Raw genomic sequence first — 24,517 nt, 5'->3', positions numbered from 1 at the left:
TTATAGTAGGTAAGGAGGAAAGAAGGAGTTCATTACAAGAAAAGAAAATATGCCTATAGGAGGTGGAGGGGTGTTTCTGGAAATTTACAGATGCAAACAATACAAATGGAGACAAGCTGACTGAGAACTGCCTAAGGAGGTAACAGAGCAATGAAAGGACCAAAGAAAGGAGGTAGAACCATGAATAAGGACAACATCCCTCCCTTCTGAAAGGGGCCTATTTTAATCCCTCTCTCTGATCAAAAATAGACTCTGAGTTTCCACTGATCCTACCCTATTACATAACCTATGAATGATGCTTATCTGCTCCTGGAATTGACTTCTCTCAATAGAAATAACGACTCCCGAGTCCTAGATTCTGAATTTGCATGTTAGGAAGCCAGATTTTGCCTGTTAGGAAGTTAACACTTGTAGATTCCCCAGTAGAAGAACTTGTTGGTCTTCCCTCTCTGTAGAGGCAGTAGGGTGGAGAAGCCTGACATGTCTAACTGCCCCTTACCATCTGGGGCCAGTCTCAGACAGAACCTTCTAGATTGGAGAAGGAAGGGGAGCTCCAATGGGACTTTTGTTGCAGCTACTGAGATCTATTAGTGGTTCTGCAGTGAGAATTATTTTGACCATTCCAACAAGCCTTCCCCAAACACGAAGAATGGTTTAATTTTTTTTAAACTGGCAGGAACACAAGACACTGAAGTTATCTGAGGCTCAGAAACTTCCAAATCAGTTTGACCACATTAACTGCTTCAATTTGAAAGTTTATATCAAAAATCAGTCACTGATATTAGAATGAGATGTCCCCCTTTCCTTCTCAGTTTTAGTTTCATGTTATTTTCATCATCTTTGGTTAATACTCACAGTACAGCTGTTACGAAGGGCATCAAATTTGCGCTGGATTTCATCTCTATGTGCCTAAAAGGTAAGAAGTTGATTATAAATTTTTCATAGGGTGGAATACAATTCTACATGCTATGGGTCAAATAAAGAAAATCACAATTTGTCTAAAAAAGCCAAGAACGCTGTTGCAGCTGCCCCAGCACCTTTTTTTCAAAGAATTAATCAAGTCATACCCAACAGGAGAAGCAAAGTTACAGGAATACACAATGCCTATTAATAACATTAACTATTTAGACCACACATCACACCCTGTACAAATATATATTTAACATTCAGATTAAAACTAGGCACTAGTGGAAGAAAGGAAAAAAACATAGGATGAAGTTTTACTCTCTTTTGTCTTCCTCCCCATTCTTTTTTTTTTTTTTTTTTTGCGGTACGCGGGCCTCTCACTGTTGTGGCCTCTCCCGTTGCGGAGCACAGGCTCCGGACGCGCAGGCTCAGTGGCCATGGCTCACAGGCCCAGCCGCTCCATGGCATGTGGGATCTTCCCGGACCGGGGCACAAACCCATGTCCCCTGCATCGGCAGGCGGACTCTCAACCACTGCGCCACCAGGGAAGCCCTTCCTCCCCATTCTTAATCTTTTCCTCTTCCCTCCAATTGGCTGCCCACCACTGCCCCACCCCCGCCCCCAAGGCTTCTCCCAAGAAAGACACAAACACACATATACAGGACAATAGCCAGGACAAAGTAGGGACTTTTGAAAAATTAAATCCAAAGCTGCTGAGATTCAGAAACCCTACGTAGACCCTGAAGTAAATATAAAGATTTTCACCAAGGCAGAGGCGCTCTAAATCAGTAGCATTCATTCAGCTGACAAGAATATTTTGAGTACATACTACATGGCAGACACTATGGCAAGATACAGCATATCTGGCCTCACCTTCATTCTGGTGCGGACAGGTAGAAAATAAACAAGGGCAGGATTACAAACAGTGACAAGTGTTATGAAGGAACAGTGACAAGTGTTATGAAGGGCCTAGGGAAAAAGAATAAGGGGGGAGAAAAAGAACTCACTTAGATGGGGCAGTCAAGGAGGGCTTCTCTGAAGAGCTGACATTTAAACTGAAACCTGCAGGGTGATGAGGAGCCAGCCATGCAAAGAACAGAAAAGAGCAGAGGGAACAGCATCTGCAAAAACCCTGAGGCAAGAAAGGGTTTGGTGCATTTGGGGAACAAAAAAGGACCTGAGTGGCTAGAGCAGTTTTTTACACTTCAAGCTGTGACTCAAGAGTGAAGATGTCAAGTCAAATTTTTTTGGTTTGTTTTATCCAATGAAATGGAATAAACAGGATACATTAGAAAACATCAGAATGTACCTTGGAGAGTAAAGGTAAGCACCATTGTTGGAAACTTGTTTCAGATACCATAAGTCATCAAGTTTAAGTTGCTATCAATTGTAAGATTTACCACAATTTTATGTAACATTAAGAAAAAGAAGTACTGCCAATGAAACTATGACATGTTTATGTCCTTATGACTACAGAATCATATACAGGCTATAAGATGCATCCTGATTATCCACCTTAAAACTCATTGAAACTCAGTATATAGGATCCCTTGTATGAGACTGCAAGGTAAGATGTATTCTTCTGTGGACTGTGGCCAAAGAACAAAAGAGGGAAAATGTGGCCCAAGCTGATGGTAGAGAGGCAGGCCCAGACCAAGAATCTTTTTTTTTTTTTTTTTTGTGGTACGCGGGCCTCTCACTGTTGTGGCCTCTGCCGTTGCGGAGCACAGGCTCTGGACACTCAGGCTCAGCAGCCATGGCTCACGGGCCCAGACACTCTGCGGCATGTGGGATCTTCCCGGACCGGTGCACGAACCCGTGTCCCCTGCATCGGCAGGTGGACTCTCAACCACTGCGCCACCAGGGAAGCCCAGACCAAGGATCTTGAAGGCCAAGAAAAGAGTTTGGATTTCATTCAAAATGCAATTAATTGGAGGCCAACAGAGGTTTTAAAATGCAGAGTGACATGGCCTGGTTGTCGTTTTGTGGATGCTGCAGGAAGAACAGAGCAAAACAGGACAAATGTAGAAGGAAGTTCAAAAACTACTGAGGAGGTCGCTGCTGTCATTAAAGGAAGAGAGGATGGTGGCTTGGAGCTGGACGTGACAGAAGATGCAGAGAAGTGGATGGAGGTGAGATCTCTTTTGGAAGCACAGGTAATAAGACTTGTTGATGGACATGGGGGCCAAGGGTTCCTTAACGGACTTTTGATTTGGAAGACAAGGTAGATTACGGCACCATTTGCTTAGCTATGAAAGCCCAAAGAAGAATCCAGTTTGAGGCCAAGGAAAATGTGGTCCTTCGCTTTAAAAAAAAATAAAAAATAATCATCTCTATCGGAGATTAATAAGTAATAAATGCTGGAGAGGGTGTGGAAAAAAGGGAACCCTCCTACACTGTTGGTGGGAATGTAAATTGATGCAGCCACTATGGAGAACAGTATGGAGGTTCCTTAAAAAAATAAAAATAGAGCTACCATATGATCTAGCAATCCCACTCCTGGGCATATATCCAGAGAAAACTCTTAATTCAAAAAGATATATGCACCCCAGTGTTCATAGCAGCACTATGTACAATAGCCAAGACATGGAAACAGCCTAAATGTCCATCAGCAGATGAATGGATAAAGAAGATGTGGTATATACACAATGAATACTACTCAGGCATAAAAGAAGAATGAAATAATGCCTTTTGCAGCCACATTGGATGGACCTAGAGATTATCATACTAAGTGAAGTAAGTCAGACAGGAAAAGACAAATATCATATGATATCACTTATATGTGGAATCTAAAGTATGATACAAATGAACTTATTTAGAAAACAGAAACAGACTCACAGACATAGAAAACAAACTTATGGTTACCAAAGGGGAAAGGGCAGGGATAAATTAGGAGTTTGGGATTAGCAGATACAAACTACTACATACAAAATAGATAAACAACAAGGTCCTACTGTATAGCACAGGGGACTATATTCAATATCTTCTAATAAATCAAAATGGAAAAGAATATTTAAAAAAATGTAGCTGAATCAATTTGCTGTACACCAGAAACACAATACTGTAAATCAACTATACTTCAATTTTTTTAAAAAAAGAAAAAGGTCTACAAGAGAAGTAAGTCAAAAAATTCAGCACCTAGCCTGTCAATGCAGGGGACACGGGTTTAAGCCCTGGTCCGGGAAGATCCCACATGCCGCAGAGCAGCTAAGCCTGTGTGCCACAACTACTGAGACTGCGCTCTAGAGCCCACGAGCCACAACTACTGAGCCCGAGTGCCACAACTGCTAAAGCTGCGTGCCTAGAGCTCATGCTCTGCAACAAGAAGCCATGCAGTGAGAAGCCCGTGCACCGCAACGAGGAGTAGCCCCCACTCGCCACAACTAGAGAAAGTCCATGTGCAGCAATGAAGACCCAACGCTGCCAAAAATAAATACATACATACATAAATAAATAAATTTAAAAGAAAAATTCAGCACCTAATTTAGCTGTGATGTATTCTCTAAATATGTCTATTTTGCCATAGATTTATATTTTAAGTTTATAACAGCAGATTAGCCACCGCAGAAAAAAAGATTAGTGAACTTGAAGACATAGCAACAGAAACTATCCAAGATGAAATACACAAAGAAAAAAAAAAGACGTAAAAAATGAACAGAGCATCAATGAGCTGTGAGACAACTCCAAGGAGCCTGATATACATGTAATCAAAGTCCCTGAAGGAGTGTAGGGGTGAGACAGAAAAAAAATTTGAAGAAATAATGGCCACAAATTTTCCAAAGTCAATGAAAAAATAAATCCATAGATGCAAAAAGTTAAATGAGCCCTAAGCACAGGAAACATGAAGGAAATTAAGCTAAATCACATCATAATCAAACTGCTTAAAACCAGTAACACAGAGAGAAAAAGCTTGGGCTTCCCTGGTGGCGCAGTGGTTGAGAGTCCACCTGCAGATGCAGAGGATATGGGTTCATGCCCTGGTCCGGGAAGATCCCACATGCCGCGGAGCGGCTGGGCCCGTGAGCCATGGCCGCTGGGCCTGCGCGTCCGGAGCCTGTGCTCCGCAACGGGAGAGGCCACAACAGTGAGAGGCCCGCATACCAGAAAAAAAAAAAAGAAAAAAGAAAAAGCTTAAAACCAGCTAGAGAAAAAAGACAAGTTACTTATAGAGAAACAAAGAGAAGAAAGATTTCTCCCAGTGAGGTTGGAGGGGTTTTGGAGGGGAGTAAGCTAGAAGACAGTGGAGCAACATCTTTAAAGTACTGAAAGGAAAACAAAAACAAAAATCTGTCAACCTAGAATTCTATACCCAGCAAAAATGTCTTTCAAAAATGAAGGCGAAATAAAGACCTTTCCAGACACACAAAAGCTGAAAGAATTTGCCACCCACACACCTGTACTATAAGAAATGTTAAAGGAAGTCTTTCAGGCAGAAGATGACAACCAGAGACTTAAATCTACACAAAAGAATGAAGAGGACTGGAAAAATGTAAAACAAAACAAAAATCAGTAATTGCACAGACGGACTTACAGATTCATAAATTAAGAGTTATCACTTAGAATCAACTCAAATAATTAGCCCCTATTTTCATGAACTAATTTAATAGATTATGATTTTTTCCCCAAAACTGTGTTTTGCCTAATAATGATATGAGAGATTTATTAATTTAATGGGGCAAGAATACAATTTATCCAAATTAGGAACGTGGCTATTTGTATCACTGATGAATCTCATTTGTGAGTATCCTAAAGGAAGAATCCTTAGGTTAGTAAACTCTAGAGCAGGAATGAACACCTTTTTTCTTGTAAGGATCAGATAGTAAATATTTTTGGCTTTGAAGGCCACTCAGTCTCTGTCACAACTACTCAACTCTGCCCTCACAGCACAAAACCACCCACAGACAATATGTACACAAATGGGTGTGATTGTGTGTGAATAAAACTTTATTTACAGGAAGCAGACTAAATTTGGCCCACTGGCTATAGCTTGCCAACCTCTACTCTAAATGACTATTTGGTGTGAAATTACTCAGACAGAAACAGGAAGCTGAAGGTGGAGTTAACTTCTTCAAAGCCTAAGCAATGATTATAAAAAAGCTTTCTGGCCTAGACTGAGGGATAGAAGACCTGTTCCACTTTGACTAATAGCAAAGTTTCCAAATAACACCACACCAGTAGAAACTTGCCTAACTGCCCCACAGTAGCCTGAAATTTCAGTCACTAATATTTCTATTATAATTTACCATCATGAGGCCTTTGGATCACTCTGACACATCAAATGACACTCCTCTTTGAGGGTATAATGTAAGGAACTGCTATGGCTTTTGATTTATTATTGACTGAAATATAAACACAAAATGTAGTTGTGACTGTTGTGACTGCTGGAAGTACTGTAACAATCACTGAACTGATCTGAGCTTTAAAATGGCAAGAAACATGTTTTATGTTCCTTTGAAATAAGTTGTAAAACAAAAAGTCACATTATATATAAAGGTAATAAAATATGTAACACAAGCTTTGGATTCTCTCAATGAAATATCTGAGTGTTAATTAGGTGTTAGAAGCTACAGGGAATAAATATTTACCCTCTTAAAAATTACTGAGGACCCCAAAGGGCTTTTGTTTATGTGAGTTATGTCTATCTCTATTAACCACATTAGAAGTTAAAGCAGATTTTTTCAAACATTTATTATTTTTTTAAATAAAAGTATTGCTTTTGCACCATCGGTGCAAATGTTAACACAATGAAAAACACCACATGACAGCTTAGTATTATTATGAAAATAACCTGAACTTGGGGACCCCCCACGGAGCCACAGACACCCCCCACAACTTGAGAACCACTGACCTAGGGGTTGGGTGGCAAGAGGCAGAAGGGACAGGCTGCATCCTGGAAATCAGAGAGGCACTCACTTTGGGGAGTATTTATGTCTTCTTTAATTTTAAGGAAAGTTACAAGAGGAATGAAGAAAAGAGAACTATTATGCAACCTTGATGAGAGAAAATACCTGTAGAACTGTGAAAAGGAAACATGTGTTTAGGTGTCTGACCGCCTTCTGGGATCCACCGTCAGGATCCTAGAACACAGGCTTCCACACATCCACCCCTTTCCCTGGGAAGGCAGGCACCAAGCAACACTGTCACCTTAAGTGACCCAATTTCACATCTCGCCTATCGTGCCGATGGGTTACTAATTCAATACAACAATTGATAGTTATGTAAAAGAGAAAAAGAGAGCGTGCACTGACTAATGATTTTAACAAATCAAAGAGGATGACTCTGGGATCCCACCATCACGCTCTGCTGGGAGAATCCCTTTCTGGAGTGTCTCTAGCTTTTGACTTGATTATTCAGCATTAGTCATTTAACAAAATCAGTAAAAGAACGTGAGGACAGGGACATGAAACGTGTTTGTGGGGCCATGCTGGTGGGCACGAAGCCCACACAGTTCCTCTACCCCGCAGCCCCACTCAGAGCAACGCTCCCATCACGTCGCACGTCTGCATGCAATGAAGTGTGCAAGCTCAAATTCTCTTCCACAGAAGAAGGCACTACACGGAGTCTTTTTTTTTTTTTTTTAAAGATTTTTTGATGTGGACCATTTTTAAAGTCTTTATTGAATTTGTTACAATATTGCTTCTGTTTTATGTTTTGGTTTTTTGGCCCCAAGGCATGCAGGATCTTAGCTCCCCAACCAGAGACTGAACCCACACCCCCTGCGCTGGAAGGCGAAGTCTTAACCACTGGACCGCCAGGGAAGTCTCTACATGGAGTTATAAATTTCCATTCCAGGTGGAAAATTCTCTCTTCCACCAATAAGCACTGAAGCATCTTAAAAGCATGACTTTTTGTTTAAATCTGACTCTCTTGCTGCTGTCCACCTTGACTCAATCTCAGCTTTTAATGGCCAGTGAATTTCAATGCAAATGCAATTGACAGGGTGGGTAAAGGGAGAATGGGAAAAAAGAAAGCCTGAGGAAGACCAACAATGGCAACTGGTGGCCTCTGCCACACTTCTTCAATGGAGAGCTTCCATTAACTGTGCTCCATCAATTTTTGGCCCAGGGGCAGAAGCCAAACAGGGTAACTGCTCCCCTCCCAGGTGAGGAGGTGGCCACCTCTTAGAATTAAAGCAATAATAGCCCATTTGACTATTTCCTTTTCTTGATAAAACAGCCTACTATGAAGCAAACAAGCCTCCTAGGAGATCATTTTAGATCCAGCTGGTTGAATTTGATTGATGCTTACGTTGGCTCTGAACTTGGGCCAGAACAATGAGAGAGGGAGAGTCAGGGTACTGCATCTGTGACCATTTTCTCTCTCTCTCTCTCAGAAAATACATTCTTCAGAACAAATTCAACAAAGCCATTCAGGCAACAGCCACCTGTGGTCCATGACCAGATTTATGGGACATAATCAAGAGGAGGGGAGAGGAAAAACCCACAGCCTTCAAACTGAACTGAGGCAAATTGATGTGAGGTTTGGATTCCTGCATGATGGGCTTACGAACAGCTGTTTGACCAAAGGCACTTTCCTGTCATCATTGTGAACAAGCCCTATTTTCCAAGGGATCCTCATCTGTGAGAATCGTAGAGCCCTAGTTTCCAGACCTAGGGAGGTTTGTTTCTTTCTTTCTTTTTTTTTTTTTAAGATGCTCTGAGGCAGTGATCTCATCTGACTAAATTAAGTCGTGACTTGCTGCTGTGCAGGCGTCCAGCAGCCATTAGACACAGCACATTCCAACCAGCAGCAAGACAGGACTGAAAAACTAATTTCCCCACAGATAAACAGCAGCGACACAAGCTCTACTGTATACCCTCCTCCTTCCAAACGGGCAGGGTAAGACGCATGACCACCGCCTCCCTCCCAATTCCAACAGAGTAGAGAGGTAAATGTTTCCTTCTCCTCCACTCCATGGTAAAAGGATTTGAGGGATTACAGGCCAGTCCCCTGGGAAGAAAAAGCTAAAGACACAGCACTAGGCGCACAGTGAGGACTCATTAAGTACAGATTAAATGACTGACGTCTCCTTCTTTCAGAGCTGGGGTGGTTCATGTGGGGGGAAATATTAATATACAAGGCATTAAATATAATAGTGGTTGGATTTTAGGTGTCTCTTTTAGCAGCTAAGAAATGCCATCTGGCTGTCTCTCTCCACATCCACCCCACTCCAGAAAGTGTATACGCCTTCTTGGCGTATATATTCATTTCATTCTTACCTCCATTTTTTTCTTCTATGACTTCTTTTCTCTTAGACTTTTCTTTCTTATTCGATCCTGTTATACTGTTTCGTATCTTTCCAAACTGTTTCCAATCCATTTTTGAAACAGGGCAGAATATAAACAAAGAGACACTAACTATTTTCTCCAAACCAAATACTGGGGGCACATGGCATCATTTAATGAGCGTTTTCATAGAGAAAACATTGGAAACTAAGGTTGCAACCAATATCTGAACTTGGCGTAAGTCCTGGATAATCCAGGATGCACAAGCATCTTCTATAAAGGAGCTACTTTGTATCCCCAGAATCCTGGAAGGCCCTGTATCCTGGACTGGTCCATAAAGACCCTGGCACTCTCAGATCATGTTCCCAATTTGGTCCCCAAACACCCAACAGTGGTAGATAACTTCTAAGAAGGAAATTAGTTAAAAAAATATATATTTTTATATATATATGTATATATACATACACACACGTATTAGTTTTAAACAGGGTAAATCATAAGCAACAAAAGTGCATGATCATCTGCAGAAGTAACCCCACTCTAAGAGATGTTTAGAGGTGTTTGCTGATGGAGATGGGGACAGGATCCAAAATGAGTCAGAATGAATAAGATACCCATTTGGTACCTTATTGAAAAAGACTCTGAACATCAGCTGCATTGTGCCCTGCCCACAGAAGGGGGTACCCTGACCAGCAGGCATGAGTGTGCCCGTCCACTTGGCAAGTACAGTATGTTACCATTAGAAATGTATGCACTTGGTTGATACCAGCCATTAAACTCATTCAGCTCTCTGTGCCCAGAGTCCAGGTCCACCAAGCAGCCTTCCAAGAGAAATGGGATTTATAAGTAGATTTCTCTGAAGGGGAAGAATGTGAAGCTTATCCTGGTCAACTTGGCGGTTGTATTTCCCTCTGTAAAGCTGGTAAATTGGCATTTTTACATGTAAAATTCTGTCAGTTTTGTTAGCCTGGGTCAGTCCGTGTGAGAAGGATCAACTGTGGGAGATTGGCCAACGAAGTCACATTTTGAGACCTGCAGAAAGAACTAAGGTCTAAATCCAGGGGCCGCCCACCAACAATATACCTCCTGAGAACACTCTTCATGTGAGCAAACCAGTCTCTCAGAACGAGCAGGGAAGCCAGGTCCCTTTTAGAGAAACAATCCCTCATTCATTAGAATCATTTCCATCCAGAACCTACCAAATGCATACTATAAAGACTCGAAACAGAATCTACAGCTTGAAAAAAAAAAGGAACACAAATGAGGTTAACCAAAACAAAAACAAAAATATGGTAGAAAGACTACTGTAAGATATAAGATTATTATTTTTTTAATGTTTATTGAAAACTAAAGTAGAAGACCCAAGTAAACAGACTTTGGTTAAGCTAAAGTTTAAAATATAGTGATGATTATTTTAAAAAGAGGGAAATGCATAAATAAAGGAGGGACTTTTCAAGATCCTTAGGAAAGCTCAGATATTGCCCAGTTGATCTAGTTTACTAATTCCAAAGAGGAAGCAGCCTACATAAGCCAATTTTCTTCCCATTAAGCATCCCTCTGGTTTATTTTTTCTCTCTTGGCATTTCTGAGGGTAAGCAAATATTCTCAGCTCTACACTCATCCTACCGTGAGCGCCTGGATCTCTTCTTCTGCTTCCGCTGTTGTCTCTTCCAGCTCTGTCTTTGCCTGGCGGAGCTGGCTCTCCAGAGCTGCCCGGGCTGCCTGCAGGGCTGTCAGCTGAGACTCGCGCTCCTGCAGAGAGAGCTGCAGCTCCGTGAGCTGACGCTTGAGCTCCAGTTTCTGCTCTTCATGCTCTAGACTGACCTGAGACAGAGAGAGAGATGCTCGTTGACCTTAACTGAAGAGAAAGCCAAGATGCAACCTGCCATGCAATCTGCATCTTAAATTTGGTCATGGAATCAAATTCTCAGCACTCAACTGAGAAGGAAAAAAAATGCAATAAAACAGCTCTGACTTTGATAAGTCTCAAAAATCAACAGGAGTGAGAACACATAAGAGTATATACAACATATATTACCAATACAAACCATCCCTTCCTTTCATATATTCGAATGCTTGGGAAAGCTTCTAAAAAAGAAAACCACACAGCAAGAATCCCCTATGAAAATGATGATGGTTGTTCTTATTAGAAAAAAGTTTAAAAGTAAACAGATATAAATAACATTGTATTAGTAACAAGGACACCTTTAGAATGGGAGTACAAGTGGAACAACAGACTGAATTCTACTTATTTTAAATATTTCTGCTCTGATTTGTTCTGATTAGGTAACCCAAATGAAGGTCATATTGTGTACTAATCATTCTTCCCTCCATCTGCCCATCTATCCATCTATCTACTCAACCTTTCGTCCATTCAAGAAAAATTTACTTGGGACTTTCCTGGTGGTCCAGTGGGTAAGACTCCACGCTCCCAATACAGGGGGCCCGGGTTTGAATCCCTGGTCAGGGAACTAGATCTCACATGCACGCCGCAACTAAGAATCCATATGCCACAACTAAGAAGTCCGAATGCTGCAAGTGAAGATCCCGCATGCTGCAACTAAGACCCGGCACAGCCAAAATAAATAAATAAATAATGAATAAATAAATAAGTATTAAAGGTACTCACTATTAACATAAAAAAAAGAAAAATACAATTTACTTGGCAAATTCTGTGTAAAATGAAATACGGAGATGAAAAATAGTCTCTGCCTTCAAGTTGGGGAGAAAAATAAAAACCAACCATTGCCATACATTGTGGTCGAGTGCAATGGTCAGGAGATGCAGGGATGTGATGGGAACACAGCAGAGGGGGAGAGGAGGTGACTGGGGATCTCTGTGTTGAAGAATCCAGGAGCCAAACAAGCATCTAAGAAGGGAAAGAAAATTCCAAGCAGAGGAAGCAAGACGTCCAAGGCATGGAGATGTGGGAGACCCCGGCACATCTGCTGACGTAACCAACACTGACAAGCTGTCCTAGGGACCAGACCCTGCGTCAGACATGGGGATGCCAAGCAAATAAGAGATGCTTGCTGCCCTTGGAGAGCCCACTGAAAGCGAAAGGGTACAAGCTAAATATGAAAGGCCACGGGGACCCAAAGGACATCCCATCCAGCTCCAAGGGGATGGAGAAGGCTCCCTGGAAAAGGTGACACCCAAGTCCCAAAGGCCATAGGCATGAAGAGGAGAAAGACTTTAAAAGATTCAGCCTAGAGAACTGACAGGATGTAGTGGTTAACTCAGAGTGGGACAGAGAACAAAGGACAGAGAGGAGGCAAATGTGACACCTACGTTGCTGGGCATCTGAATTACACAGACAGACCACTGGCCACGACAGGGGACAGGAGAGGAAGGGCCAATCTGAGGATAAGGGTAAGAAATTCACTCTTGACACGTTGAACGTGAGCTGCAAGGGAGACATCTGAGTGGAGGTGTCCAGTGTCTACTGGGACAACAGGTCAGAAACTCAAGAGACAGGTCTGGGCGGGTCGGCTGGATCTGGGAGCCCTTAAGAAGTCCACGGCAGCCGAAGCCAAGGCTATGATCTCTCTCTAGTGAGGATGACGAGGAGAACAATGGCTGCGGCGGTGGCGACAACGATGATGTGACAGCAGCAGGTGTAGTACCCATGTACAGCGTGCCAGGCACTGTCTTCACCCATTTCATCGTCCTAACAACCCAACAAGGATGGTATGACTATGACCTCTATTTTACAGACAAGCAAACTGCGGCCCCGAGAGATTCAGGAACTGAGAAGACGTCACACAGCTAAAAAGTGGCAGGGTTAACTACTTACTGTTGGTCTTATTAAAAGGCCAGCAGTCGGAGGAGGCTGCGACTCTGCTAGCATGCCTGAAAACTCCCAAGGCCACTTGGCAAAACCATGAGAGGCCGGTGACATCACTGTCACACTTCAGGAGGAAGTTGGGGAGCAGAATGCTGTCCGATGCAGGAAGAACCCAGGGGCCCTGCGCCACACACGCTGCTGGAAAACTGCTAACACTGCACCCACAGGCTGGGGGGAAGGACGCCCAGGACCCTTGCAGGTGGGTCAAACCCGAGGCTGAGGCCTCTACCCTCAATCTCAATGGCAGCAGGTGGCAAAGAGAAGGCGGACCGCCTGGCTAGATTTAAAGCTAAACTCCAGGAGAAAATATGTGCAAACAAAGTGACTGACAAGGGATTAATCTCCAAAATATACAAACAGCTCATGCAGCTCAACGTCAAAAAAACAATCAACCCAATCAAACAACGGGCAGAAGATCTAAACAGACATTTCTCCAAAGATGGCCAAAAAGCACATGAAAAGATGCTCGAGATGGCTAATTATTAGAGAAATGCAAATCAAAACGACAGTGAGGGGCTTCCCTGGTGGCGCAGTGGTTGGGAGTCCGCCTGCCGACGCAGGGGACACGGGTTCGTGCCCCGGTCCGGGAGGATCCCACATGCCGCGGAGGGGCTGGGCCCATGAGCCATGGCCGCTGGGCCTGCGCGTCTGGAGCCTGTGCTCCACAACGGGAGAGGCCACAGCAGTGAGAGGCCCACGTACCGGGAAAAAAAAAAAAAAAAAACACCCACAGTGAGGTATCACCTCAAACGGGTGAGAATGGCCACCATCAAAAAATCTACAAACAATAACTGCTGGGGAGGGTGTGGAGAAAAGGGAACCCTCCTGCACTGCTGGTGGGAATGTAAATTGGTGCAGCCACTACGGAGAACAGTATGGAGGTTCCTTAAAAAACTAAAACTAGGGCTTCCCGGGTGGCGCAGTGGTTGAGAGTCCGCCTGCTGATGCAGGGGACACGGGTTCGTGCCCCGGTCCGGGAAGATCCCACATGCCGCGGAGCAGCTGGGCCCGTGAGCCATGGCCACTGAGCCTGCGCATCCGGAGCCTGTGCTCCGCAACGGGAGAGGCCACAACAGTGAGAGAGGCCTGTGTACCACAAAAAAAAAAAAAAAAAAAAAAAAAAAAAACAAACTAAAAATAGAGCTACCATGTGATCCAGCAATCCCACTCTTGGGCATATACCTGGAGAAAACCATAATTCAGAAAGACACATGCACCCCAATATTCATTGTGGCACTATTTACAATAGCCAGGACATGGAAGCAACCTAAATACCCATCGACAGAGGATTGGATAAAGAAGATGTGGTACATATATACAATGGAATATTACTCAGCCACAAAAAAGAACAAAATAATGTCATTTTCAGCAACATGGATAGACCTAGAGATTGTCATACTAGTGAAGTAAGTCAGAGAAAGACAAATATCATATGATATCACTTATATGTGGAATCTAAAAAGAATGGTACAAATGAACTTATTTACAAAACAGAAATAGACTCACAGATGTAGAAAACAAACTTATGGTTACCGGGGAGGGGGAAAGGGGGAGAGGGATAAATTGGGAGATTTGGGACTGACATATACACACTACTATACATAAAATAGATAACTAATAAGGACCTACTATACAGCACAGGGAACTCTACTCAATACTCTGTAATGATCTGTATGGGAAAAGAATCTAAAAAAAGAGTAGCTATACATGTATGTATAACTCGTTCACTTTGCTGTACAGCAGAAACTAACACAGCATTGTAAATCAACTATACTCCCATAAAAATTTTAAAATAAATAAATAAATAAAGCTAAACTCCAGACTCCCCTGGAGCATATACAGCCCTGAGCCCCTCGGGAAGCATCCTAAATTTCTCCCACTGCCCCTGTGGGGCTGGCTATACTGACTGGAGAACAAAGCACCACGCCTTCCCTGGGGCAGGTTAATGCCCAGAGGAGCTACAGCCGCAGGGCAGACACACAAGAGAGACATTTGTGGGAAGGGAAAGCAAAAGACAGCCAGCCAGCGTTCCCACGCTCAGAGAAATCTATCCGAGTTATTTACACTCACACTCCTAAGGCTGACACTACGGGGAAGTGTGGTTAAACTTACTGAAGAGTAAAAATATCGCCTGGATTAGAAAAGCAAAACCACCGCCTAAGGCTTCTGGATAACCTAGAACAATGGCCCTCAAACTCCGGAAGCATAAGCACCACCCAGGGCACTGGTTAAAAATGCAAATCCCTGCTCCTCACCCCCACCCCACCCCATTCCATTCAAAAAGCTGAGGGAGGAAGCCGCCCAGGAATCTGCATTTCAACACACAGGCCATGTGGTCCTAACAGAGAGGGGTCCACACCTTGACAACTCCTGCCCTTGGGAGAAGTGGCCTCATTTTAATACTCCAGTACAAATGAAGACATTCCTAAGCGTCAGAATTCAAGGTTTGGTCCTTAACTAAAGACTGTCTGCCTTAATGGTCTTTGCCTTAAGAGAGATCATCTCCGCTTTGAAGAATTCCATCACAAATATTTGAGCCCAGTGTCTCTACGCCCAGCCGGGATGTCCCACTTCCAAGGACCACCCTCCTGAACTCCGGTCCTGCCTCTGCCAGCTAAACCCACCTGCTAGGCTGACAGCCCCCGAGATCAGGGGTGAGTCTGTCTTGTCACCACTGTCTATCTGGCTACTAATTAGCACACAGCAGTCATTTGATAAGTACACAGTGAGCCATGTCAAGTCACAGCTTCAGTCACAACCAAATGTGTGGTATTTCCCTCCCCAAACCTGGCTGTTCTTCCCAGCGTCCTTATATTAGGTTGGCCAAAAAGTTCACTCGGGTTTTTCCATCTTATGTAAAAACCCAGACGAACTTTTTGGCCAACCCAATACCTCTGAAGCAAATCACCTTCCATCAGACAAACCTAGAGTTTAGATTTCTCTTTTAGTCTCCCACTGTCATGGGGCGGGGGGCGCTCTGTCACTGTCATTGAGCCGTACTATGTACTATGCGCTAAACTCCGTGCATGGACACAGTCACGTGACCCTCGATGAATCAGGATACAGGAGGAATCACTTTGCCCCCAATTTGAAGATGCACCAATTTACGTCATCCTCACGTGACCCCATGACGGAGATACGTTTTCATGGCCGTTTTACAGATGAGGAAACTCAAGCACAGAGGCGGTAGGGTAGCCTGCCCGACCCGAGGTTACCAAACTCCTAAAAAGGGGAAGTGGAATTCTAACGCAGACCCCCATGGCCCTGTCTGTACTCTTCACCACCACACACAATGGCTCTCATGTAAGTACCGATTTGTGCTTGACACTTGGATGATTGGGGGCCCCTGGGTCCTCCAAAAAATAGCCTTGGGAGATCACCCCTCACTCTCACCTCCCTCAGCCTGGTCTCCAGCTCCAGCAGACGATTCTTGTCGCTGTGGTCTTGGTGGCTGATTTTTTCCAGCTGCTCCTCCAGCTTCCGGTTCTGGGCCTCCAGCTTCCCAGCCTGTGTCTCCAGGTAAAACTTCTGCTGCCTGAGTTCTGAAATCATTTCTTCCTGGGCCTTCCTGGTGGGGGTGGTGGGAGGAGCCAAGCAAAATCACAGTCTCCTTAGAGGTGAGCATGTCCCCGCAGAAGGACGGGCAGAAGCAGAGCGAGAGGTGCATCTGAGCAAGTGGACCACACCCGTTCCCAGGTTAGCGCCACCCTGACCCGGCCTCGTGTGCGTGGCCCCAGCATGGGGACCTGGGGCCCGTTTAGTCCCCACCGCTCAGAGTCCCTCGTCAATGGGATTCAGTATGGTCAAGGGGGATGCAAGAGATACTATCATTTCACTCCTTTGGTAGACCTTTTTATTTTTCCAGTCTGTAGAGGAGAGCAGAAAGGGCCTCCTGAGAGTACAGGAGCACCCTGACGACTCACTAAGACAGGCCCTGGGGAAGAGAGGGCGGTGAGGAGAAAGAATGCTACTCCTTCTACTTCTCTGTTGACCTTGCTCACCTCTTCACCAGGCCGCTCAGAAGCTGGAATGACTCAAAGATCAGACAGCGGCCTACCAAGCTGGTTTAAACTAAGATGGGAATGTTTAAGATCTCTTAAGGAGATTGTAATTCTTTGGGGGAAAAGATTAAGATCAAAGTGCTCCAGGAACACAGGAGAGTCCTTGCCAAACCCCAAAACTCACCCCCAAGGGCCCAACTTCACAACAGCGAAATGGATGGCCCAGTTGGGCACACCCGAGATCACCTCTGGCTAATTGCAGGAGGCGAGTCTGGGGAACGAGGTCTCCAGAAGCAAACTGTAAATTACCTCATTAGAGAGAGCAAAACACTCTGTGATGGGATGGTAACTTGAAGCATGTAAGAAAACGCAGCTCAAAAGAGAAGGCCAGTAGAGTGAGACCACTTCAGAGAGGGCAAAATGACGTAAGTATACGGAGGCTGGGCCCCGCCACAGGAGTCGTTAAATCCACTCCTGCTCCGCCGACAGAAGAACAGAGTTTGTGCCCAGGAGAGAAGACCAAAGCGGAATCAAGCACACAGTTAGAATCTGAACACTTACATGTTCCTCTGGGTAAAGAGACTGCTGTTTGCCGCAAGTTTATTGGCTTCCGACAATTCCACTATCCTCTGTTCCAGGGATCTGATCTTGGAATCCATGGCGTTGATCATCTGAAACACGGGGGATCTTTGGAACCTCACACACAGACGGTAACACCGGAATGAGAGGGAAGTGGGCCACGTAAGTGAGGAAAAGTGTCATGTGAAAGGCAGGCCATCGGACCAGAGACTCAACTAGCCTGTACCCTGAGGAGCGTAGATCTCACTGCTCCAACGATGGCACTCATTTATTTTATCAAACGGAGACTGCATATCCCCCTCACTAGCTAAGGGGCCTGCAGTAAGCACACGCGGGAGGACCTCTTGAGGAACCTGGCATTCCGTGAGTTGACAGGTCTCGTGAAATCCCCGTGTCGTCCACATGCGCCCTGAGCCTGCCACAGCCTCTAAACTTGCATCTGCAAGTTCCTATTTCTCATCACCCACGAGCTTGTCATTCTCTGGGTGATTCCTTCTCACCCAGCCCCTACTGTCCTAGATTCTCTGCATCAAAGCTTCCCCAACTTAATGAATCATAAGAATTGGCCAGGGCAGGAAAGGGGCGGGGGGGGGCGTTAAAAATATTACTTCCCAGGACCCTCCTTTAGAGATTCTGTTGTGAAAAGTCTCGGTAGGGTCTGAGATAATAAGTAGATTAACAAGCACAACAGGGGAAACTCTTAAGCTGCAAGTTTCTGAAACATCTGCCTACACAGATTTGAAAGGAAACGAGATGCCTAAGGGAGGCCACAGGCCACCGGGCACTTCGTCGGGGAGGTGGCAGGGGGTTGGTGTGTTGAAAGACAGGGTTCTAGTTGACGCAGGTCAGCGTGAATTCTTAAAGAAGGGCGTGAAGGGCAAAACTGGCCACCCCGAGCCACCACTGCCGCTGCTTTTACGAGAAGGGGTTGCAGAGAGAACTTTCTGTTAGCAGCAGACTCCACGGGATAAAACAGACCAAATGGACTCTTCTCTGGTGGGGGACTCCTGGCGTGGTTCACACACCCTCCCTTGGAAACCGGCTTTGTGATTCTGTCTACCTACCGCCTTCTGCTCGCTGAGAATCTTGCCTTTCTCGTGGGCCTCCTCTTCGTGTCTCTGCATCAGATTCTCCAAAGTCTCCTTGTCGGCTAGGTCTTTCTTTATCTGATTGTCCAACACCTGAGGAAAAACAAAAGGAGAAGTTAGTGTCTGGCAGACTAACCAGAGGCACTGGAGAAACACAGGGAAGGAGGGGAAAAGCAGTGGAGAAGCCACGCTGCCCCAACTCCGGGGCAGAGCGAGGGAGCGGGGGTCTGTCTATCAGCCAGGATGAGATTCAGAAGTATGACCATCAAATGGCAAGTAACCAGAGGACGTGAACTAAGAACTTATTTTTAAATCAGCAGCCAAAATGACCTGAGAGGTATAGCCAAAGGGGAGGTGGACTCCAGAATGAGAGGGAAAAAAAAAGATCTCTCTAGAGATCTTACGATTTGCAGCTATTACCTAGGGGCACTGTTATCGTAGTCAATGCACCAGTAGCTTTCAGAACACTGCTTGCTCTTAATTTGTACAAAATTAATCTCGTTATCTCCAGGCTGTGTGTGGAGGGATGGAAAGCTGAAGACCGAGGAAGTCTGTGTGACCAAGGCTGACGTTCAGAAACAGCCAGGGCCGAGTGGATTCTGCCCACCGATAAAGTAGGTGGGGAGTCAATAGACTGAAGAGACAGCATAAAGGAAAGGGGGAAAAAAAAAAAAAAGCCTCTTTCCTCGTTCCTCTGATCCAGCTGGGGGTGAAAATAAAAAGTCACTGGAAAGAGAAATCTTTCCCAGGGGAAGAGAAATCATGTGTTCTCAGTGCTGAGAATGCCACTGTAAGCACCTACTGTTCCCAAGAGGAAAAAATAAAACAGTAATGGTGTCACCATCCACCAGCTTGATCTAATGTTCTGCGAGGGACACACACAGCCCCACCAGCTGCCAGAACAACTGGTGAAAGAGAGAGGAGAAAAGGAAGGCAACGTCATAACTTGCCAAGCCTTTGACCACGACCCTGTGTTTCTCATCACTGTGGTTCTCTGAATGATGGCGACTGCATCTGATACTGGGAAGAAAGCCCAAAGAATTGGGGTCACAGATGGGAACTGAAATCTGCCTTTCCCACATTATCTATTGTGATGGGTCCTTCGTAGCTCATGGGGACACAGTCCCTGAAAAGAGCCAATGAACAGGGAGGGGGTCCACATGATAAAGAAAGGAAAGAACAGATTTCAAAGAGGGCTTTAAACTAGAACTGATTGATGAAAAAAAGAGAGTGAGAGTTGGCGGAGAAGAATAAGAGGTGGAGGACGGGGTCATGGGAGAAGGGACGAACCTCAAGAGGGTAAGTGGCCTGCTCTCCTGGACGTCAGGGCACGATTCTAAAATTATGAACAAGAAAAGGACAGAATCTGGGGTATGATCACAATTATTACCAAAATGGCCTCACAGGGGACGGAACAGGAACACAAAGCAGGGCAGACTAAAAAGAAATGGCTTCATAAAGATGCCAGGAGGGAAGACAGAAGAAAACAGATCTCTCCCTAACGTTCTCTAGGATCTATAAAGCCAAGTGCTCGCCATCTAGAAGGTAGCAGAGACCACTTAATGTCTAGACCAGGAATGCCCTTTTTTTATGCAGTGCTAAAGCAATGAAGCACATTTTCAGGATGACTCTGCTCAAACTAAGACCTCCACTTTGGCAGTGGTGGATACCAACATAGGTAAGTGTGAGCCACAAGGAACAAGCCTTTCTCAAGGATGTACACATCCCGGCTTTGAGTGGGTTAAACTGACAGGAGGATGAACAAGAAGATGCATGGGAGGGAAGCAAGGAATTTGTTTGAAATGAGAGATTCCACTGTAGACATTTGTATCAATTGAAGGTATCGATAGAACATGGCTTTTTGACAGAAAAGTCAACATACTGACCCAAATTACAGAATGAACTTGCAAAGGTTATTTTCATCATGCAAAGATACCAGTGGACTACTGTATACATTCTCATAATTTTCTGAAAGTCCGTTTATCTCAAGGATAAAAGTCTGGACACCAAAAAGGATTGGTAGATAAATGCACTAAAGTAGAGGGTCACACTAAAACACAGTGTGGTCCCTTCTGGGTTATTTTCCTGGTATTTCTTTCAATGAAAAATAACCAAAAGTAGCACGAGGGGTAAAAGAGAGAAAGTGTCAGGGTAGATGGTGAAGATGCTGTGTGAGCACGCACATGTGTGGTTCCCCAGAAAAGGAACAGCCAACTCTTTGAGAATACCAAGCAAATCAATAACATGATCATCACAAAAATTAAAAGCCTCCTTCACTGTCTGACTTGGAAGGGAAAGAGACAATATTTCAGATGGTAATGAACAACGTCTGATTCTCAAGAACGTAAGAATTAGTTAAAGGCTCAGTCCGAAATCATAATGAAAATGTGATGTGATTTCAAAAGGAAATAGATAGGCTGGCAGTCATTTCTGATCACTGAACTTATTAATAATAACTGAATTGAAATAATAATTTCAGTAAGTAAAATAATAATTGAATTTATTATTTTATATGATAGGCTGGACTATTTAGGCCAGTTCTTCTAGGAACAATGATTTAAAATGCTAGATAGAATATGGAAAACATTTTCCAAAAGCACCTAAATGTTGGCAAGAGAGTAAGAAATTACAGACTAAAATCTAAGTGAAAGCAAAAACCCAGCTATTTTGAACTTGAGGCATTTGCTGAACCAGATAAACTTGAGCTTCATTTTTAATTGCCTCAAAGGGTAAGAAGACAAAGAAGTCAAAGCCCAGAGCCACCCACAAGGTGGGCACACATTTTCATTCAAGGCCTCAAAGAATTCTCATTATTAATTTTCCAAGGAAAACGAGCAGCTGACCAGGCACACGAAAAAGAGAGACACCATGGAAAAGAGCCAAGAGAAACAACAGAGTAGAAACAGACCTTCAGATATTGGAATCATCAGATACAGATCATAAAACAACTATGCTGATGCGTTTAAAGAAGCAGAAGATAAGCTTCAAATCAATGCAGCAAATAGAAAGTTATTGACTTAAATAATCTAGTAAACTTGGGGAAGAACCAAACAGAATGTCAAGAAACAAATAGAAACAATAACTGAAATTTAAAACTCAATGGATGGGGACTTCCCTGGTGGCACAGTGGTTAAGAATCCACCTGCCAATGCAGGAGACACGGGTTCGGGCCCTGGTCTGGCAAGATCTCACATGTCACGGAGCAACTAAGCCCGTGCGCCACAACTACTGAGCCTGTACTCTAGAGCCTGCGAGCCACAACTACTGAAGCCCATGTGCCTAGAGCCTGTGCTCCACAACAAGAGAAGCCACTGCAATGAGAAGCCCGCTCGCCACAACTTGAGAGAAGCCCATGCACAGCAACAAAGACCCAACACAGCCAAAAATTAATTAATTAATTTTAAAATACCTCAATGGATGGGTTTAACAGCAAATTAGACAGGTAAGGATTAGTACACTGGAAAATCCGTTAGAGCTTAACCAGAATGTAGCACCAAAAGACAAGGAAATGGAAAATACAAAAAAAAAAAAGATAGATTGGTGGTAATCTAACACGTCTAATCAAATTCTCACAAGGGAATTAAAGAGAGAAGGGGAAGAGACAATACTTGAGATATAACAACCAATAACTTTACAGAATTGATTTTTTAAAATATATACATATGTTCCAAAGTCCAGTATATCTCAAGGAGGATAAACAAAAATAACTCCACACCTAGACACATCACAGTAGAACTTCAGAAAATTAAAGATAAAACAAAGTTTTAAAAGAAAAAAGACTGCTTTTAAAGAAAGCAACTGTTAGACTGACAGCTGACCGTCAACTGCAATAATAAAAGCCAAACGTCAATGGAATGATATCTTCAAAAAGTATTAAAAGCAATAACTGCCAGCCTAGAATTCTATCCCCAGTCAAAACATCTTTCAAGAACAAGGATGAAATAGAGACATTTTCAGACACACAAAACAGAGAGCCTGGCACCAGCAGACCTTCACTAAAGAAAGTCCTCAAGGATATACTTTATAAAAAAAGGAAAAGAATTCCAGGTCTAAGATGCAAGAAGGAAATTAAAAGCAAGGAGATGGTGAATCTCTCTAAATCTAAATTATCATGGACTCAGTGACAGTGGATCAAAAAACATTTTAAAGATGGAATTGAGACACATGATGATCAAATTTTCTTAAATAATAAACTATTTTTGAACTTCTGATATCCAATCCGCCCCAAGGATAACACCCCAAGACCTCCCACCATGGTCTGAGGACAGCATTTACCACGGAGAGTCCTCTGTTCTAGCAAGAAGTGGCCCGAAGTGCCTGGGAAGAGAAAGGAACTACATGGTGCTATAGGAGGAAGGGCAGGGAAGACTGTAAAGTGTCTTTACTTTAATTTTTTCCTCGTAGTGCTGTTCTTTCTGTTTCAGGTGCACCTCCAGGTGCTGGGCTGAGACCTGGGCTTCTCGGTGCTTCTCCTCCAGTTCCTGGACACAAAAGAACAGACGGTCAGGTGTGCGAGGGAAGGACGGAGCCGATGCATGTTAGACGTTCACAGGAGACACCACTTTGGCACAGGCACCAAAGGCAACAGGCATCTGTTTCTTCGTGACTAGCCCTTAAGGCTCTTGGGAGAGGAAACCACCACCACGCCCTGGCCCTGGGTTTTCCAGCTCCGAGTATTCACACACATAAGCACATGGCTGGTGGGCTGGGACCAGAAATCTGTCAGTGCGACAGGTCAAACAAAGGCAGCTCTTCATCTCTGCCTAGAGAAGTGAGAGTGACGAGGCAACACAACTTGAAAATTCAGTACAGCACAAAGCCCCTGACCACTGTCTTGACGGCCTTAAATGAGGAAAGTAATGTCAATTTAAGTTTTAAGTTAATTTATTATGAGGATAAAAAAAATTTTTGTATTTTCCTCATTTACAAAATGATTGCTCAGGAACCCTAGTGAAGAAGGAAAACTAATATAACAATTCAAACACTTTCAGTTTTGAATGATTATTTTAACTGACTGGTAATATGGAGCATGTGAATATCTGGAGGTGTTCATATGATATCATGTTTATATGAAGTTTACATGATATAATGCTAATGGGAACAAGGCAGAACATAAAATTCACTAAAAATGACATAAACGTGTACACATACATTGAAGATAGGAAGAGAACGTGGAGTAATAATAAATAGCTCAAATGTAATGTCCTTTTCATTCTTTTATCAAGATTTCTGCTTTCAAACAAAATTGTAGTTCATTTGGAAATTATACCAATTCATTTGCCAACGTATTATAAACTGATCGTATAAAAGGCAGCATTCAACTCACCAAAACATTCTCTAAATGAAGCTATCTGCGTTTACATTAATTCTTATGAATCTGGACCCATTAGTTAATTACTAATATCAAAAGTCATTACTCCAAGTTTTCATCTCTTCATACTATCTTGAAATTTTCCTTTGAAATGGAAATAATTATGAGAATTTTGAAGAACGAGGAAATTATACAGGATATGCCCATAAAATGGAGAAAAGAATAATTTTAGATTCACACACACATGAAATGTTACTGATTAAGCTTTTGAAATTCTAAAGTCTGCAAGCATTTGACTTTGCTTTGGGGGCCAGTAAAGTATTCAATGTTAAGACCAGGTGCACAAGATCTACTGCAAGCTAACAGATGTTATCTTGAAAAGTTGAATGTAAACAGGATTTTTAGTAATAAAAACATACTTTCAGGGCTTTATGTATATTAAAGGGTCCCTGACAATGAGGTCTTTTATTAAAGCAAAAGACTCTGCTAGAATGAGAACCCCAATTAGCTGTTTTGAAAGTTCTTATCAGAATAGCAAATATTTTAATGCAAATGATATT

At 43.5% G+C, this 24,517-nt stretch overlaps 1 protein-coding gene across 1 annotated transcript in view; it reads right to left on the bottom strand.

Moving 5' to 3' along the window:
• Nucleotides 1-24,517, bottom strand: part of CIT (citron rho-interacting serine/threonine kinase) — a 168,159-nt gene that overhangs the window by 39,633 nt on the left and 104,009 nt on the right. The window contains exons 18-23 of the mRNA XM_060029296.1: nt 23,032-23,127; nt 18,623-18,739; nt 17,541-17,650; nt 16,372-16,546; nt 10,758-10,955; nt 856-909 (exon numbers count right to left, since the gene is read on the bottom strand). Coding sequence (XP_059885279.1) covers nt 856-909; nt 10,758-10,955; nt 16,372-16,546; nt 17,541-17,650; nt 18,623-18,739; nt 23,032-23,127 — 750 coding nt within the window. The remainder of the gene's footprint in view (nt 1-855; nt 910-10,757; nt 10,956-16,371; nt 16,547-17,540; nt 17,651-18,622; nt 18,740-23,031; nt 23,128-24,517) is intronic.

The sequence above is a fragment of the Delphinus delphis genome, chromosome 13 (assembly GCF_949987515.2).
Source record: "Delphinus delphis chromosome 13, mDelDel1.2, whole genome shotgun sequence".
Lineage (NCBI taxonomy): Eukaryota > Metazoa > Chordata > Mammalia > Artiodactyla > Delphinidae > Delphinus > Delphinus delphis.
Note: the sequence above shows the minus strand (reverse complement) of the source record. Positions and strands in the feature narration are given on the sequence as shown.